This window comes from Carcharhinus amblyrhynchos, chromosome 10 (assembly GCF_965287045.1).
Source record: "Carcharhinus amblyrhynchos chromosome 10, sCarAmb.v2.hapA, whole genome shotgun sequence".
Classification (NCBI taxonomy): Eukaryota; Metazoa; Chordata; class Chondrichthyes; order Carcharhiniformes; family Carcharhinidae; genus Carcharhinus; species Carcharhinus amblyrhynchos.
Genome location: NC_137333.1, coordinates 51,639,509 through 51,658,214, shown reverse-complemented (window position 1 = coordinate 51,658,214; position 18,706 = coordinate 51,639,509). Strand labels below are relative to the sequence as shown.

Below are 18,706 nucleotides of genomic sequence, written 5' to 3'. Positions count from 1 at the left end.
CTTCCCTAGACTAGACATAAAGGCTAATCATAACGTATACATCTGCTAATAATAGTGCAGGAATGAAATTAAAACTGGGATTCCCTTATATATAGTAAATTCCAAAGCATACAGTACACTTCCATACAGAGGCATTGAGAAATTCGAGTAGTTTGAATGTTTTTGTGTGTTGACAGAATTAATGCTGTTAATGAGGTCACTAAATCACCTTGACATTCTCTCTAAAGCACATAGTTACTCACATTACTCTAATTGAAGCCTAATCTTTTCATAAAGATTTAGCATAAGTGCCTTGTTTTCAAAGTCTGTGTCTTTATTAATAAAGCCAACAATCTCATGTGCTTTTTAACCTCCTCAACTTTTCATGCTACCTTCAAAGATTTGTGCACGTGCACGCCCATGTTTCTCCCCATTCTTGCACCTCCTTTTAAAGCGGCACCATGTCTTTCACATTGCCTCTACTCAATCTTCCTACCAAGATGCATCACTTTTCACTTCACTGCATTAGATTTCATCTGTCAAGTGTCTGCAAGAACTTGTCTGCACTTTACCAGCTACTGTTGATGAAAGAACAACCCTTCGGATCAAATAAATTCAAATGTGATGTACCCATGTCAACAAGCCTAAACTCTTAACAGCTTTTTAACTGCCTCAACATGTTGCTTGAAAGCAAAAAATTGGCCCACCCAAAATTGTTGTATGAGAAACCACTTACACTTCCATTTCCAGAGGCTGGCCACAAAATAACAAATGAGGGTAACACGAGTCCTCCTAAAAAATGCACACTAATTTTCCTTGGCTCAGGAATGATATGTTCAATATAAAGAAAGACTTTCACTTTCAGAAATACAGTAGCATGGTAATTTTCAGTCTAAATATTTCACTCTTTCAAAGTTGTGCAGGCTGCAGACTTTCTGGCAGTAATCACTGGAAACTTTTTGTTTCCTGTCCCTAGCCTAGAGATGCTGATGTAAATTGTAACATCCACATTATAGTATCAGCTGAGGCCAGCTACCTTGGCCCTAAAGATCAAACCTGGCAGCTTCATGGATCAGTACCATAATACATATTGCCAACTTCGAGGAACCTGTATGTGCTTTTGGTAACTTAAACACATTTTTGATTTAGTAGGTATGGCTGTGAGCCATTATGCCACTGTTGTTGCTCTGAAGATTTTATTCTTTATATTGAATTTTAAAATCTCATTTAAGATTCATAATAAAATTATAACTGCAAAATGCAACAGAAGTGCTGTTTACAATGATAGATTGACAACAGCTTGAAAGAAATATGTGTTAGGAGGACCGTTGTCACATCGTGGTGGATTATAGCTGCTGAGGCACAGGAAGCCAAGGGTATGTGTCAAATAGTTAAACTCAGAATGAGAAATTAGTGACCCCAAATGGAGATTTCATTGACCATGCAAGTTCGGTTGGGATGGAAAATAATTGCTTGCATTTACATAGTGCCCTTAACATAGGAAGGCTTACCTTGGCGGTTCACAGGAACATGAGACAAAAATTGACACCAAACCAATGAAGGAAATGTGACTAAAAGCTTGGTCAAAGAAGTAAGATTTTATGGAGTATCTTAAAGGAGGATCAAGGGAGCTGGAGCAGATTATGGAGGGAATTCCTGAGGATAGTCTTAGGAAACTGAAAGCTCAGCTGCCACTGCTGGATTGGCAGGAATGGAGATGACGAGGCAGGATTTTTTAATGCTGTGCCATTAGTTTCCCTTCTAGGCCATGTATCATTATTGATTGAATCCATGTAATTAATACACATTTAACAAACAATCCCATCTTCTGGCCTGAGAACATTTTAATGCCTTTCTTCTCTATTCACCAAGATTGTTCAGACGTGCAGGACATGTTGCATCAGAAAAGACCATACTTTTTTTCTTTTCACTGATGTAGAAACCCAAAGAAGCGGCATTTTCAAGTAAAATAAGGCATAATGCAAAGATTGTTTTGCCTGTATGCTGTTAAAAAGAAAGATCAATCAACAGTTGTGGTTCAATTAACATGGTACAATTGTATCTGATTGTATGTATAATTCTGTCTTTTGTGAAAGATTAAAGCAAAAATTTATGGGGCATTGAAGAAATTATAGCAACATTGAATTTATTTTCTTTCAAGCCGTGGGACGTTATCACTGTGGTTAGAAAGGGAATAAAAAAGTGAAGAATGGTGACCTCTTTAGGCAAATCATAATATTACAATAAAACAATCAAATTATAAATTCATAAAATATATTCACTTTAGTTTCACAAAACTGATATTGAATATGATACATTATTCATCTTTTAGAAGTAGGATGAACTAATTTTCTTGTGGATCGCTTGATTTCCCCAGTTATATAGCACCATATGTTTACGACGAGCAATTTGTCCTTGCTTGTCACAAACATATGGAAGCATCAAAATTAGGAGCAGGATCAGGTCACTTGGTCTCCTGAGCCTGATCTGTCATTCGTAAAGATCATTGCTGATTTGGTTGTGGTCCCAACTGTAACTTCCTCTCTGCCCTCCATAACCCTCGGCTCCCTTCTCTATCAAAAATCTATCTAATTAAGCTCTGTATACATTCAGTGACCCAGACTTCACTGCTTCCTGGAAAAGATAATTCCTATTGTGAACAAATTTGTTTCTTTATGAACCTGTTAAAGTTTCACTTAAGATACTGCATGTTAAACATGGCTCAAAAATAACCTATTTTGCTACATGTAGCCTTGGATATTAAACCTTGCTCCTTTATTTTAAAAGCTGTCCCAGTTCACTTGATTCACTGAACATTTCTTTCCTATGGCAATCTCCTAATACATTTAGGTATACTCGTTCTTGCATCCACCTCAACTTGTGCAGAGTGGGTTTACTTGAAGCCTTAAATACATGGAGCAGCATAATCTTGTACCTTTGGAAGCCAATTACTGTAGAATCAAAATTCCTTCCAGAGGAAGATAAAGAAAAATCTGGGCAAGAAAGCTTGAGAGCTTTAGAGTCTTCACTTCAACCTGTACTCACTGTGGAACACCCGTAGACTGAAACTGCTTTAACCTTTTATCTCGTAATCTATTTTCGTGCATGTGTTCCCAGTTATTTTCATTGCCACTGTAGCTTAATTAACTGAAGGACAAATTCTAATGACTACTTGCTTACAATGCTTGTCTATGACAAAAACATTCTCTCTGCATTTGGGTCATAAATGAAATATTACTAATTGTTATACATAATGATGTCATATCTTAAAATCCTTTACATAAATTACTGATTTTTGAAATGCTCCAACATGCTATCTGGGTAAATTTACATATTTTACATCAATGGTATTTAGACGTACTTTGTGGTGATTATTTTGACATAACGAAAACTGCTCTTTTCCACGCTCAGAAGATTGCCTTCTCCATTCCTATATCAGCCTTGATGCTGCTGAAACTCACCTCCAGGCTCAGCCTCTCCAAAGCTTTACTCTCCAGGGCCCTGGACTCCTTTCTACACAAACTCAAACTTGTTGAACTCTTTGTCTGCATCCTTGACTGTACTAAATCTTCTCAGATTCCATCTCGACCAGCCTCCATTAATCTGCTTTTCTCCAATGCGTTAAATTTACAATCCTTGTCCTCATTTGCAAGTCTCTTCTTGTGCTTGCTCAATCCTACTCCTGTAATCTCATTTGGTTCTAAAGCTCAGTTCGATTCCTCCATTCTTTTCATTCTGGACGTCTCTGCCCCTGCCTTTGCTACATCTGTTTCCACATTCAAAAGCATGCTAAAGCCTACTCTTTGAATATGGCTTTGGGTAATTTCTCCCAAATTCCTGCTTGTTATTTGTATTTTATACTAATTTTGAGAAGAACATTGGAACATTTTATTTTGCTACATTAGATGCACTACGTCAGTGCAGATTTTATTTCACAGTTCTGACCTGCCTGTAATAAACCATGGGACAGCAATGGGATTTTAACAAGTTCACCCATGATCATATTAAGATGGGAGCCCCTATTGCAAGCATTCATCTCAAGAATTATATCTGCACCCTCATTTAAATTACAACTATACCCTCTATCTGGAAGTTCTTTGTGTTCATTCCACCATACTCTGCTGTGTGGCAGGATTAGGTTCCTGTAAGCCTAAAGGTTAACTGATTAACTTTCTGGTAGTCAAAATCAATTTGTACAGATGAAGTTGTAGGTTTGAGTTTGTAAGTGTAAATTTGGGTAGTTGACTAGGTTATACATGAAGGTGATTTTTTTTTGTTCTGGCGGGGGGGGGTGTGGTGGAGAAGGGTGGGGGTTGTATTCCTATTATGCTGCTGTATTGTACAACAAGATGTTCGACAAATTTAGTGTTATTTCTGCAGAGACTGATTATTTTAAAATATATTTGAGTTTTCAGTTCAACTAAAATGATCACATAGGAAGATTTCAGTTTTAAGATAATCACTGTAACAAACAAGTAAATCAATATTGACAACCATTATTTTGTAGGAAACTTGTACTCTAAACTACAGATAATAAATTTCCCATTTAACTTTACATGCCATCAAAGATTTCCCGCTGTGGTTATACATTGTGCTGTCCCTTAAGTGGACACTTTGTTGTCCTGGAATCAGTCAAAAGTTATTGTCTCTAAAGGGGATTCCTTCCCTGTGGCCCAAGTTAGGCCATTCTTCCAGCCTCTCTCAAATCCTCACAAACTTAATCTTATCAATCGAAGTATGAGCTCTGGTTGTAGACTGAATTGTCCCTGAGAAATAGGAGAAATCTTGTAACCCGATATTACAGTGGCTTTCTGTGGACCTTTTCCCTTCACAAAGCTCATCTCCATGACAGCATCAATCACATGGGCTTGTGTTCATTTTGAAATGCTGATTAGCTATCTTCTGGACTCCCAATTCTATTCTGTCTAGGAATTCATCAGACAGTTCAGAGTGTAGCTGTTTATAAGCCTGATATTCTTAACATTGTTTCAGAATCGCACACATACAGTTTACCTGTAGTCAGTATTGCTCCTCTTACAATTGACTACAGGTGTGATGAACTTCTGGCATAATCTTCCCAGTAAGACTACCTGCACATCCCCTTTAACAGCCAAGTCACCCAGGCTTATTGTCGGTCAGAATTCAAAGCATGTCAGACAACCCTCTCAATTCCTCCATTTTACCTTAATTTAAAGCTATAGTCCCAAAACATAACTGTTTTGTAAACTTTGTGTTAGTGACAAAAGCAGCAAGTTTGTTAAGATCATAAGCCAGAATGAAAAGGTATTCAGGGAATTCAATAAGCCTTGATGGGGAAAGTGACCTTTTCAACTCTGGAAATTAGCATTTTTATTCTCCAAAACACGTAGAAAATGACAGCCAGTATTGGTCGATAGTGGAAGTGAGCATTTCTATGAAAATACTCTTGCAGCATTGATTGGAAGCAAAGTTTTTTTTGGGGGGTACAAAATTCCAACCACCAACAGGTGAAACTTACCAAACCTATTGGTGTTAGAAAGAAAATTGTAGTATCTAAAGTTAGTAGAGTGTCAGAAGACGGCACGAAGTAGTTGAGCAGGCAGCTTAGATTTAAAGAAGCAAAAACGTGCTAAAAATAGCAAAGAACGATCAGAGCAAAATTGAAACAATGCGGTCAATAATGATGACTCAATTAACAGCACAATCAAAAGATTTTGAAGCGACTTATAAAGGCAGAGATTGAGATAACAACGAGTTTCAAGGAATACCTTCTGGAAGTTAGAATTATTGTTTTTTCCAACTCAAAAAGATGACGTTCTGCTTGTGTTGTCACTTTGAAAGAGCAAGTAGATCAAGACAACTGCTTCATTGAGTGAAGAACACTGGGATTTAGAGATCCTCCAGTGACCAAAGACCTACACTGGGATGTAGGCAGGAAAATACAGTGATTAAATTGGGCTCAACCAGCGATTGTCAAATTTATTTGATTGAAGGACCTGTTTTCAAATGAATTAGTAATCACAGAATTCCCAATCTAATTTATAATACATCATGCTCAATATGAAAGTGCTGCACGTATAGAGTACTTCATAATGCTTTTATGAAAACAGGTGATTGCTTAAGAGTAACAATTTAAATATTATTTCTCTGACAAGCTCAATAATGAAACAGACCAGACAAGCCAAAAGAAAAGTGTGAATCTATTAGCATTCTAGTGGGTGCCAACTGAGCTGCCTTTAATGAGGTTAAGGGATGCCTGTTAGTGGCATACATACCCAATAAATTCACAGGTACCATCCACTGCTATTGCTCACATTCGCACTTGCGACAGTCTCATTATCTTTAGATAGGTTCAGCATTACTTTTTATTAAAAAGAAGCTTCCCATAAGTCTCTACTAGAGACCTCAAACACACATAACATTCTCATGAATAGTTTGCAGACCTGTGTAAACCCAGCCCAGCTTCTCTTTTTCAATCAGGAAAATTATTTGCATCATTGCAACATGATGGAAGATGCAAGTAATCCAAACTGACAGCTAACGCAGGAATCAAAGCAACCACCAAAAGTAAATGTGCAGCTCCCTGCTGAAAACTATGACAAATGAGGTGTCCATCATAGCAAAGAAGGATGAGTATCCGGAAACTTTGGGTAGGGGTGGAGTGGAGGAGAACGACATCTTGGGTCAACTAAGTGTGTGTGGCTTGGGTTTTTCCTTCCTCCTCTCTCCAGCTTCTGTTTTGTGCTTGCTCTCTTTCTCTCACCTGTCAGAGAGCTTATTTCACAGATCCCCTGGGACGTCTTTATAGACCACAGTTTGAGAATCGCTAGAGTAGACCACAGAGGAAGGTGTAAATCACACCAAGCAGACTTCAGTAACGCCAACCATTGGTACCTGTGAGGCGAAAAATGGGGGTGAATACAATACTACAGGACAGGATATGGATAAGTTGAACTTTATGATGTGTATACCCCAGAAGGTGTTAAGAGATTAAAGTTTCGAGGTAATGCAAGCTTAGGCAAGGGTTTCAGTGCCTGTAGGGTGAAGTAGAGTCAGGGGTAGCAATCTTTGTAGAAAGTGAGACAGAGTGTCTTTATGATGAATATTGTATGAGATTTGAAAGTTGGCTCCCTGTTGAGTCTGACACTGCAAGTGTTCACTGTCTGTCATGCCTCAGTAAACACCTGGGGAAAGAGCTGGTGAAGTCAGGGCCAGGACTATAGAGCTTTTGATGGGAGCTGACTAAGACAGTTCACTGTTTTTCAGTATTTACTTGGAGAAAGCTATACCGTAGCAGTGTGACATGGAGGTGTTCATGGAAATGCAGGGAGTGGTGGAGAGGTAGAGCTGGATGTTATCAGCATACAAGTGGAAATTAGAAAGTAAGGAGCCTGTGTTTGGGCAATAGAGACTTGGCAACAGAAGACATAACTCCAAATCCTTGTGAAGTACAAATGCATGTCTAATAATTTGGGGGGTGGAGAGGGAGAAGAAATTTGGGAGCTGAGGGAGATTGGGCTCACATGGTTGGAGTAGGGGTGGGGAGATTGGAAAGATCAATGTTGGAGGAAATCAAAGGTCTCAGGGAAGGGAGAAGTGAGTTCAGGCCTTACGGTTGGGAGGGGCAAGGGTGAGTTTCTGTTTTATTGTTTTTTCTGTTGTCAGCATCCCTGGCAAGGCCAACATTTATATCGACTATCTCTAATAGCTTTTGAGAAGGTGAGCTGCATTCTTGAGGCGCTGCATTCCTCAGGCGCTGCATTCCTCACTGTGTAAGTAGACCCACGGTGCTGTTAGAAGGGAATTCTAGGAATTGACTCAGCAACAGTGAAAGGAATGATGATAAAGTTCCAAGTCAGGATGTTGGGTGACTTGGAGGAGAACTTGCAGGTGGTGGTGTTCCTATGTGTTTGCTGCCTTTGTCTTTCTAGGTAGTAGATGATACGGATCTGGAAGGTGCTGTCAAGGAGCATGGAGTTGCACAGTGCATCTTTTAGGTGATACTCGATGCTGCTGCTACATGCTATTGCTGGGGGGAGTATATGTTCAAGATTGTGGATGTGGTGCTGATTATGCGGGCTTAAGTTAAGCTTCTTGGGTATTGTTGGACTTGTCATCGGGCAAATGGAGAGTGTTCCATCACATTCCTGACTTGTGCCTTGTAGATGGTGGACAGGCTTTAGAATGGTCAGAGGTGAGTTGTCGCTGACCTGCTATTTCTGGTCTAGTCAAGCTTCTGGTCACTGGTAATCCCTAGGATGTTGATGTGGGAGATTCAGTGATGCTAATGCCATAGAATGCCAAAAGGGGAAATGGTTAAGTTCCCTCTTATTGGGGATGGTCATTGCCTGACACTTGTGTTACTTGCCACTTACCTGCCAAAACTTGACTGATGTCCAGGTCATGCTGCATTCGGGCATGGACTGCTTCAATATCTGAGGAGTTGGATCTGAGGTGGAAATAAATGGTCGATGGTGAAAGAAATCAGAGCTGGATTTTGCAGCGCTCCCCTCCCTTTAGCTGATGGGTTTCATGAGGTTCAGAAAATCCAGCAAATCAGGGTTAAGTTTAAAATGGTACATAGTTTTGAGATTTGCAGAGTTATTATAATATTTAAAGGATCATCTCCCGCAAATGAATTGGTTTCACCCACATGCTGTCTCTGTTAAAAGCAGAAGTGAGTGTGTTGGGTTTCAGAATTTTTACCCTTTTACTTGCAACCTAATGCAAACCCATCAATATTCCCCCCATATTCCTGTAGCATCTTTGATAATACAGTGCTATTTCACCTTACCTTGAGCTAGTGAAAAATCTCAAGTACGTGTAATGATATGTGACGTCCAATCTTTCATGCATGCTGAGAATGGACTGTGCAATATGTTAAAATCATAATCTGATCATTGTTTCTGCATTGTTATTTCATGCAAAAGGTTTTCCCTTGTGTGTCCATCATGTTTCATTAGCAACACTGCTTTAGCCTTTGCACTCCAATGCAACTTCCCGTTAGCCCCATCCCAAGAAAATCAGTGTTGCCTATCTCTTTAACCTTGTAGGAAAATGGTAACTGAATCTAGATGGAAGTTTGCATCATCCACTAGACCTCTATCTTTATTTTTTGCACTATTTTTAAAAATTCTTTTTTGAAACTTTTATTTTTCTTTTCCTTTCTCTTCCTCACCTGGAGACATTGAATCCTGCTGGCTTGTGGTTCCATTCTTGGAGCTTTGCAATACCTGGCCTAAGGAAGGGCAAATTCAGGTGCAAGCCTAAAATCAGCATTGTCTAATTGCTATACAATTGGACGGAGTGTTAATTTTGACATTGCTTTTGCCGTTTTTCCTTAACATGCACTTTCCAGCAAAGGTTTAAAGGAATAAAAATCAAAGGCAGAAATCCTGGCTGATAATTTTCTCTTACTCTCCCTTCACCTCTTGCACCTGGCCCATGAACCTGAATTCTAATTGCTGCCACACTTAAAATCAGTTAACTCAATGCAGACCAGGAAGTTTTAAGTTAGAAGGCAGTTAACATTGTTATTTCTGACAGCTGTCTTTAAAGTTTTGCAAGGAAAGAGAGGCTTCATTTGTGGGGGAAACCAGAACTAGGAATCGTAATTATATGGTGGTCACTAATAAATCCTGCAGGTAATCCAGGAAATAAAGTTATTTACCTAAAGAATGGCTAAAATGGGGAACAAACAGCCATATAGAGCAATTCACATGATTGTTACAGAACTGAAGGAGGCCTTTGTGTCTGCACCAGCTTTTTGTAGGAGCAATTTACCTTGTGCAATTTCCGTGCATTCTTCTCATAGCCTTGCATTTCCTTTCCAGATATCAATCCAATTCCCTCTTGAATATCTAAATTGGATCAGCGTAATCTCAGACACTGCCCAGATCCTAACCTTTCACTACATGAAATAGCTTTACCTCATGTCACCATTGCCTCTTCTGCCAATTACGGGCACTGAGTATGGCGACTAGGGGATTTTCACAATAACTTCATTGCAGTGTTAATTTAATGTAAGCCTACTTGTGACTAATAAATAAATTTTACCCTTAAACCTGTACCTCTTGTTCTCAATCCTTTCACCAGTGGGAACGTTTTTTTTCCCCATCCATGCTGTGTGTAGTTGTGCTGTAGGTAAGGCAACTAGTATGGATGCAATTCAGGGAAAGTTCTGTAAACAAATAAGGGAGAAAGGAATATCAGGATATATTGATGAAATTAGATGAAGAATGGTGAGAGGAGGCTCGAGTAGACCACAAACACCGATATGCAACTGTTGGGTCGAACAGCCTGTTTCTGTGCTGTAAATACAATGTAAGTCACCAAACATTATTGCTGGATGTACATTTTCTGGATGATACAGAAAATGCATATTTTATTGTAGTTTTGACTACATGTGTGAAATAAGTGGCATTTCTTTTCCAGATGCAAGGATGGTCTCAAGGGATTTGCTTTCTCAGCACTCAAGTAAGTAGGAAAAATGTAAATTTTCTAAATTTCATCTAGTTGTTTATTTTCTGCTCTCAGAATTATGTTTAATCCTAATTGCAGATAAGTCAAAAAGTAACTTTCCATTATGTACAGCTTCTATTCCTGTCTCAAGACCGTACAACCCTTGTGATATCACATGTTGAATCAAGGCCATCAAGACAATAATGTAACAATTGCTGAGTTGGATTGGCAAAGTGTGATTGGCAAAATCTTCCTTCATTGTTGGCAGCTAGTTGTCCTGACTGTTAAACAGGGCAAGCAGGGAAAATTCCTGCCCTCAATTATAGTTATAGTGGTAATTTCTGAAGAGGAGCCAGATGACTCTGTCCTCGACTCTCAAAAAATGAAGTAGAGTGCCAATCTAGATAACACTGGGACAGAAGAAATGGGTTTAGCCACCTTGCACATGATTGTATTTTGGGTTGGGTTTCCTTTTGAGTGGAATTTACTGTGCCATTATTTTGGCACTCAGACAGATGCAATCCTTTTAAAGGATGTAAAAGCAGTTGTTGCTAAGTACTATCCCTCACGGACAATTCTATAAAACTAAAGGGAGCATAAATTGGAAGTCAATTTTGATTTTATAGTAAAATTAAATTTTACAGTAAAATCTATTCGGATCTTGGCATGGGAATATGGAAATTGGAATCCTTGAATTAGCCTTCAGTAAAGTATGCATGAAGCATGTACACTTTGGAATGTTAGTATTCATGAGTTGTTATAAGAAGACGTGACATTTTGTGTATTATGCCTTTTATTTGGTATTAATGGCTGGTGTATTTACTGTGGGTATTGGGATAGGCTAGCAGCAGGCATTGGCACATTTTCAGTTTCCTTGTTGGGTCTAAAGATAATCTATCCCTAAGATAGAAGTGCAAGACTTCTTGAAGTTTGAAAGCTGAGGCTGGCTCTGGTGCCTCCTAATGTATCATATTATGTACCATTTATGTATTGAGGTCCATCAATACAAATTACAAATACTGCCAATTACAAATCACACAACATCATACTTGTGATTTTGTAGCTAAGATTTGTCAGTTTCCCAATTACCTGGTTTGATCTCTGGATTATGACAATTTTAAGTAGTTAACTTGTGTTTTTATATGTCTTGGATTCAATTATGTACTTTTAATTTTCTTCCTTTCTACAATAGAATTTTTGATTCATGCTGTGCGTCATTCGTGTTTAAAGATAGGCATAGGCAGGTTATTCTGTCGTCAGTCTGTTAACACGTGCAATTTCCAGCAGGGCCACTAGGCAATGATCTGGAATTGGAAACTGGAATGGTTATTTCGTCTCCCTAACCTAGGATTCTTGAAGGGAATTGCTTGATAGAGCAGACGCAACACGGTTTCATTAAAGGGAAGTCGTGTCTGACAAATTTACTGGAGTTCTATGAGGATGTGTCTAGGGCAGTGGATAGAGGAGAGCCGGTGGATGTGGTCTTTCTGGATTTTCAGAAGGCGTTTGACAAGGTACCTCACAAGAGGTTATTGCAGAAGGTCAGGGGACATGGAGTTGGGGGTAGGGTGTTAGCGTGGATAGAGGATTGGTTGTCAAATAGGAGGCAGAGAGTGGGGGTCAATGGGTGCTATTCGGATTGGCGGTTGGTGACTAGTGGGGTGCCCCAGGGGTCGGTGCTGGGGCCTCAGCTATTTACCATTTATATAGATGATCTGGAGGAGGGAACCGAGTGTAGGGTGTCGAAATTTGCTGATGACACCAAGATTGGGGGAACGGCAAATTGTGCGGAGGGTGTGGAGAGTCTGCAGAAGGATCTAGATAGGCTGGGCGAATGGGCCAGGAAATGGCAAATGGAATTTAATGTTGGCAAGTGTGAGGTGGTCCACTTTGGTAGGAATAATGGTAGGAAGGACTATTACTTACGTGGCGTAAAACTGCAGCAGGCGACGGTGCAGAGGGACCTCGGGGTCCTTGTGCATGAGTCGCAAAAACCCAGCTTGCAGGTGCAGCAGGTGGTCAGGAAGGCGAATGGGATGCTGGCCTTCATAGCGAGGGGGATTGAATATAAAAGTAGGGAGGTCTTGCTGCAGCTGTATAGGGCATTGGTGAGGCCGCAGCTGGAGTACTGTGTGCAGTTTTGGGCACCGCACCCGCGCAAGGATATTTTGGCCTTGGAGGGAGTGCAGAGGAGGTTTACTAGGCTGATACCGGAGTTGAGGGGGTTGAGCTATGAGGAGAGGCTGAATAAACTAGGCTTGTACTCGTTAGAGTTTAGAAGAATGAGGGGAGATCTCATTGAGATGTATAAGATGATGAATGGGATGGATAGGATAGAGGTGGAGAGACTCTTCCCGCTCAAAAAAGACAGTAGGACTAGGGGGCACAGCCTCAAGATAAAGGGGGGGCGGTTTAGAACGGAGTTGAGGAGGAACTTCTTCACTCAAAGGGTGGTGAATCTCTGGAATTCTCTGCCCATTGAAGTGGTGGAGGCTGCCTCGCTAAATATTTTTAAGAAGCGAGTTGATGGGTTCTTGATAAGAGAGGGGATTAAGGGTTATGGGGAGAGGGCGGGAAAGTGGAACTGAGCCACGACAGATCAGCCATGATCTTATTGAATGGCGGGGCAGGCTCGAAGGGCTAGATGGCCTACTCCTGCTCCTATTTCTTATGTTCTTATGTTCTCAAAGCGAACATCTTAAACACAGCCTTAACCAAGATCGCTAAATGAATTAAAGTCAAATACTACAGATACTAGAAATCTGAAATAAAAACAAAAAGTGCTGGGTATTCTCAGCAGGTCTGGCAGCATCTGTGGAGAAAGAAACAGAGTTGATGTTTCAAGTCCATATGATTTCTTCGGAGCAGAAGAGGATTGGAAATGTGATTGGTTATATAGTTGGAGAGAGGGATGGAGAAGGTGAAGCAAAATAGAAGATTAGGGATAGGTGGGAGTTCAGGAGAGATTGATAAACATGTCATGTACACAAGATAAAGGGAATGTTTATGGTCACATTAAAGGTGCCAATTGTGACATAAAGACAAGATAGCAGAACGTGTTAATAAACAAAGATCAGTGTTCAGTGAAGGCAGAACAATACAATAAGAAACAGGAGCAGAAGTAGGCCATTTGGCCCATCCAGTATGCTCTGCCATTCAATGACTTCTTGATTGACCTGATATGATAATCCTCAACTCCATTTTCCTGCCTTATTCCCATAACCCTCAATTCCTTTACTGATCACAAATATGTTTATCTCTGCCTTGAATGTACTTAACTACAAAGCCCTATGTAGAAAAGAATTCCACAGAATCACTGCTTTGAGGGAAGAAGTTCCTCCTCCTCTCTGTCTTAATTGGACAGCCCCTTATTCTGAGAATATACCCTCTGGTCTTGGACTCTTCCAGCATTGACCTTGTCAAGCCCCAGAGGGCCCAAAGGGGTGGCTCAGAATCATTAAGTAATGCTTTTGCCCACGAGGTCATCAAGGAGTTTTAGATTTAATTTTCAAAGTTAAATCAAATATAACTTAATTTCCTGCTTTGTATTTTGTAAGGAATTAATTGGCTCTGTAAGTCAGAAATTAAAGCCAATTAAATAACATGGAATGTCTTGTTGATTGAATACAGGAGTTGGAATGTCTTGTTACATAAGAACATAAGAACATAAGAAATAGGAGCAGGAGTAGGCCATCTAGCCCTTCGAGCCTGCCCCGCCATTCAATAAGATCATGGCTGATCTGTTGTGGCTCAGTTCCACTTTCCCGCCCTCTCCCCATAACCCTTAATCCCCTCTCTTATCAAGAACCCATCAACCCGCTTCTTAAAAATATTTAGCGAGGCAGCCTCCACCACTTCAACGGGCAGAGAATTCCAGAGATTCACCACCCTTTGAGTGAAGAAGTTCCTCCTCAACTCCGTTCTAAACCGCCTCCCCTTTATCTTGAGGCTGTGCCCCCTAGTCCTACTGTCTTTTTTGAGCGGGAAGAGTCTCTCCACCTCTATCCTATCCATTCCATTCATCATCTTATACGTCTCAATGAGATCTCCCCTCATTCTTCTAAACTCTAACGAGTACAAGCCTAGTTTATTCAGCCTCTCCTCATAGCTCAATCCCCTCAACTCCGGTATCAGCCTAGTAAACCTCCTCTGCACTCCCTCCAGGGCCAAAATATCCTTGCGCAGGTGCGGCGCCCAAAACTGCACACAGTACTCCAGCTGTGGCCTCACCAATGCCCTATACAGCTGCAGCAAGACCTCCCTACTTTTATATTCAATCCCCCTCGCTATGAAGGCCAGCATCCCATTCGCCTTCCTGACCACCTGCTGCACCTGCAAGCTGGGTTTTTGCGACTCATGCACAAGGACCCCGAGGTCCCTCTGCACCGTCGCCTGCTGCAGTTTTTCGCCACGTAAGTAATAGTCCTTCCTACCATTCTTCCTACCAAAGTGGACCACCTCACACTTGCCAACATTAAATTCCATTTGCCATTTCCTGGCCCATTCGCCCAGCCTATCTAGATCCTTCTGCAGACTCTCCACACCCTCCGCACAATTTGCCTTTCCCCCAATCTTGGTGTCATCAGCAAATTTCGACACCCTGCACTCGGTTCCCTCCTCCAGATCATCTATATAAATGGTAAATAGCTGAGGCCCCAGCACCGACCCCTGGGACACCCCACTAGTCACCAACCGCCAATCCGAATAGCACCCATTGACCCCCACTCTCTGCCTCCTATTTGACAACCAATCCTCTATCCACGCTAACACCCTACCCCCAACTCCATGTCCCCTGACCTTCTGCAATAACCTCTTGTGAGGTACCTTGTCAAACGCCTTCTGAAAATCCAGAAAGACCACATCCACCGGCTCTCCTCTATCCACTGCCCTAGACACATCCTCATAGAACTCCATGTTGAAGTGGTACAAGATAGTTACATGGGTACGATCGGTATAGAGGGATATGGGCCAAATGCAGGCAATTGGGATCAGCTCAATGGTTTCAAAAAAAAGCACCGCATGGACAAGTTGGGCAGAAGGGTCTGGTTCCATGCTGTAAACCTCTGACTCTATGACTTTAGTATACAATGCTGTTTATTTGCATTTTTCCTCATGAATATGCTATTGATTCTCATTTGTTAGGTTTATTGTTGGAAAGGAAGAAATTCCAACACATTCAGCTTTGGTAGAACCACGGAATATCAGCACACCCAGTGGTCAATCTACTGAGCACCAGGCAATAGAAGATCCAAAGGAAAAGACCAAGAAATCTTTGTTAGCGTTGACTAGACGACTTGTTGACAAAATGTAAGGAATTTTTAAAATACTGATCACAACTGTTTTGATGCAAAGTGTTTATTCCATTGAGTAACAGTATAAATTATAAGAGAAATAATTTCTAAATAAGGCAAGATAACATGGCACTATTGATTACACTATCTTCAAAGGGAGAGAGCAAAGTTTCAGTATGCATCAGTTGTCAAATGGTTAGATATCACCATCTAAAAATAAATACCACCAGAATCTAAACTAAAGAATTGGAGGTTTCTTTGACTGAATCGATACATTAGGTTCTCAGACATATTTCAAGGTTAACCGCATTGATGCACTCTCATGAAGATAATGTGATAGCCAATTTGTTCAAATGGAACTTTCATAAACAGTGTGATAATGACTAAGTGATCTGTTTTTGTGATGCTGGCTGAGGGTTAGAATTGACCAGACCACTGGAATTATCTCTCTCTTTCTCTCTCCCTCTCTTTTTCTCTCTCCCTCTCTTTCTCTCTCCCTCTCCCTCTCCCCCCACTCTTCAAAATAGTACCATGGGATTTTTTTTGTTTGCCTGAGGCTAGTACCTGATCCAAAATATAGCACCTCAAACAGTGAATCGCTCTCTTAGCTCTGCACTTGACTGTCAGCCTTGACATTTGTTCAAGTGGAACTTGAACCCACAAATCTTCTGGCTGAGAGATGTGAGTGCTTCCAACTGAACCATGGTTACCAATGAGCGCTGTACCAAACTGGCCAGATGCCTGACTGAGAGCATATATATATATATCTCTATATTTAGGAAAGGGAAAGTTAATTTTGCTAGTTATTTTAGATAGAGATATATCAGCTATAAAAGACTCTCAACTGCTTGCTGGGGCATTTCTTTCAGTCTCGCTAAATGGGTTCTTTCTAATATAAAGTAAATGACTTTTATCTATTTAATATACTCTTGTAGTAACATTGGTATGCTTGTGGCTGTATTGATTACTTCAACAGGCTTTATTCTCTGAAAAAAGCATACGCTTTTCTTCAAATTTCAACAAATAAATTTCTTGTTTAATTCTTGGAAGGAAAGGGGATGAGAGTGAAAATAATAAATATAAGCAATGGAAAGATATAAGAGAAAGGAGAAAAGTAGTTCATAATGCATATAAAATCATGGTATGCTGAAATAGTGGTTAAAAGAGTTCAGTGTTACAAAACTTTTCACTGTGACCTCTGAATTTAATATAAAACTTTTTATATTTGTTGTGATGTTTTTCATGCATGAGAAAGAAAGCACAAGAAAATTAACTTACCATACTAAATATCAAATTGTTGCAATGCCATTTATGGAGCAGGGGATGTTTAAATGAAAAATTAACAAGACCATTGCAAATAACAAAATGAGAAACAGGAATAATTTGGGATCCATTTGTGATGTAAATAGCAAATTGAATCAGATAATTTGTGTTAGAGCATGTCTCGATAGATAGTCTGGACAATTTATCTTAATTATTTTGGTGAGATAAAACAGGCTTGGATGGTAAATCATGCCTAAAAAACAGACAGCATGACCAGACAATATTATTTCAGACTTTTCAAAATCTTCTATTGCCTGCAGAAAGAAGTGCGAACAGACCAGCGATAGCTATCATAAAATATGCATTCACATAGAAATCTTGGAACAAAATTAATAAGGGTTTTATAATTGCCATTGTTTTATTGAGATCAGCGCAAAATTACCTGAAGCATTTAAAAGAAGCCAGTGGTAACTGACATTGGGATAAGAATTTCTCTTATTAACTTCAACTGTTCTAACCTTTGCTGCAGCAGGCTACTGACAATATGCATGTGGTAAAAGTATCAATAAGGGAAGGAGCCTTGGTAATAATGGAAAATCACACTGCCAATTGACCAGACATATTTAATAGTTCAAAGACAAAGCAGATCACCAGCTTGCAAGTAATAGTGGTTATGTTTCTTCTTGCTTCAAGTCTGTCATTACTATCCTCTCCACATTTTCGCTGCAGCCTTTGGCCTAAAATAAAATGAGAAATTGCTGGAAGTCATTTGAACTGGCAGAAGTTCAAAGTTTTGAGCAAGTGAAAGGGTGGAGCACTGGAGGGTGAAAACAGAATAAAAAGGAAAGGTGTGTAGTTGGTAAAAGGCAGAAGGGGTTAGAGGACGAGCAAATTGTTCAGGCAAAACTAAGGTGAGCGGGGATGGGACAAGTAATGAAACAAAACATATGTCTGGAGGTGACGTGAATGATGAACAGCTGCACCCAAAAGCAAAAAAAAAGGTTTCCTGGGCAATTATGTGTGTAACAAGTGTGTGTTGGAGTAGCTCCAGATTTCAGAGCTTGAGAGCAGCTGGTGCCGCTAAGGTGCATCGACAAGGTGGAGAGTTCATGCTTCTGGATGTGGTCATTTTAAGTTGTGTGGACATAGGGGATGGATGAATGTCAGGTGGTCAAGGAGTGCTAATAGCTAGTGCAGGAGACCCTGGAGTGCATCTCACTGTCCTGTTGGTATTCAGTATACTGATGAAAATAATAATTCCTCTATTGAATGCATCCAGAGCCAAGAACATGGCACCACTGCTGGCTTCCTTATACACGGATGCAGGAGATAAATTGGGAAAACGATAGTGTCAGGTTATTCTATAGTTAGGGAAATGGACTGATATTTCTGTGATTGCAGATATGAATCCATTGCCTCCCTGATGCCAAAGTCAAGCATATCATTGAAGGCTGAAGAGCATGGTGAGGGGACAGGATCAACAGTCAACGGCCATGATTCAAATAGGTAGAAAGAAGAACAATATCCTGAAGGCAGATTTTAGGGAGCTCAGGGGAAAAAACAAACAAGCAGGACCTTAAATGCAATAATCGCCAATTTACTTCCAAGAGTGTGCAAATGAGTATAGAAATAGGAGATGGAGCAGGTGAATGTGTGACTGGAGATGTGACGCAGGAGGGTGGGCTTTAAATTCCTGGGACATCAGATTGGTTCTGGGTTTGAAGGGACCAGTT

At 40.3% G+C, this 18,706-nt stretch overlaps 1 protein-coding gene across 1 annotated transcript in view; it reads left to right on the top strand.

Annotated features, from left to right (window-relative positions):
* The window catches only part of tmem135 (transmembrane protein 135), a 392,480-nt gene that overhangs the window by 350,432 nt on the left and 23,342 nt on the right, over positions 1-18,706 (top strand). The window contains exons 7-8 of the mRNA XM_080197023.1: positions 10,393-10,434; positions 15,562-15,726. Coding sequence (XP_080053149.1) covers positions 10,393-10,434; positions 15,562-15,726 — 207 coding nt within the window. The remainder of the gene's footprint in view (positions 1-10,392; positions 10,435-15,561; positions 15,727-18,706) is intronic.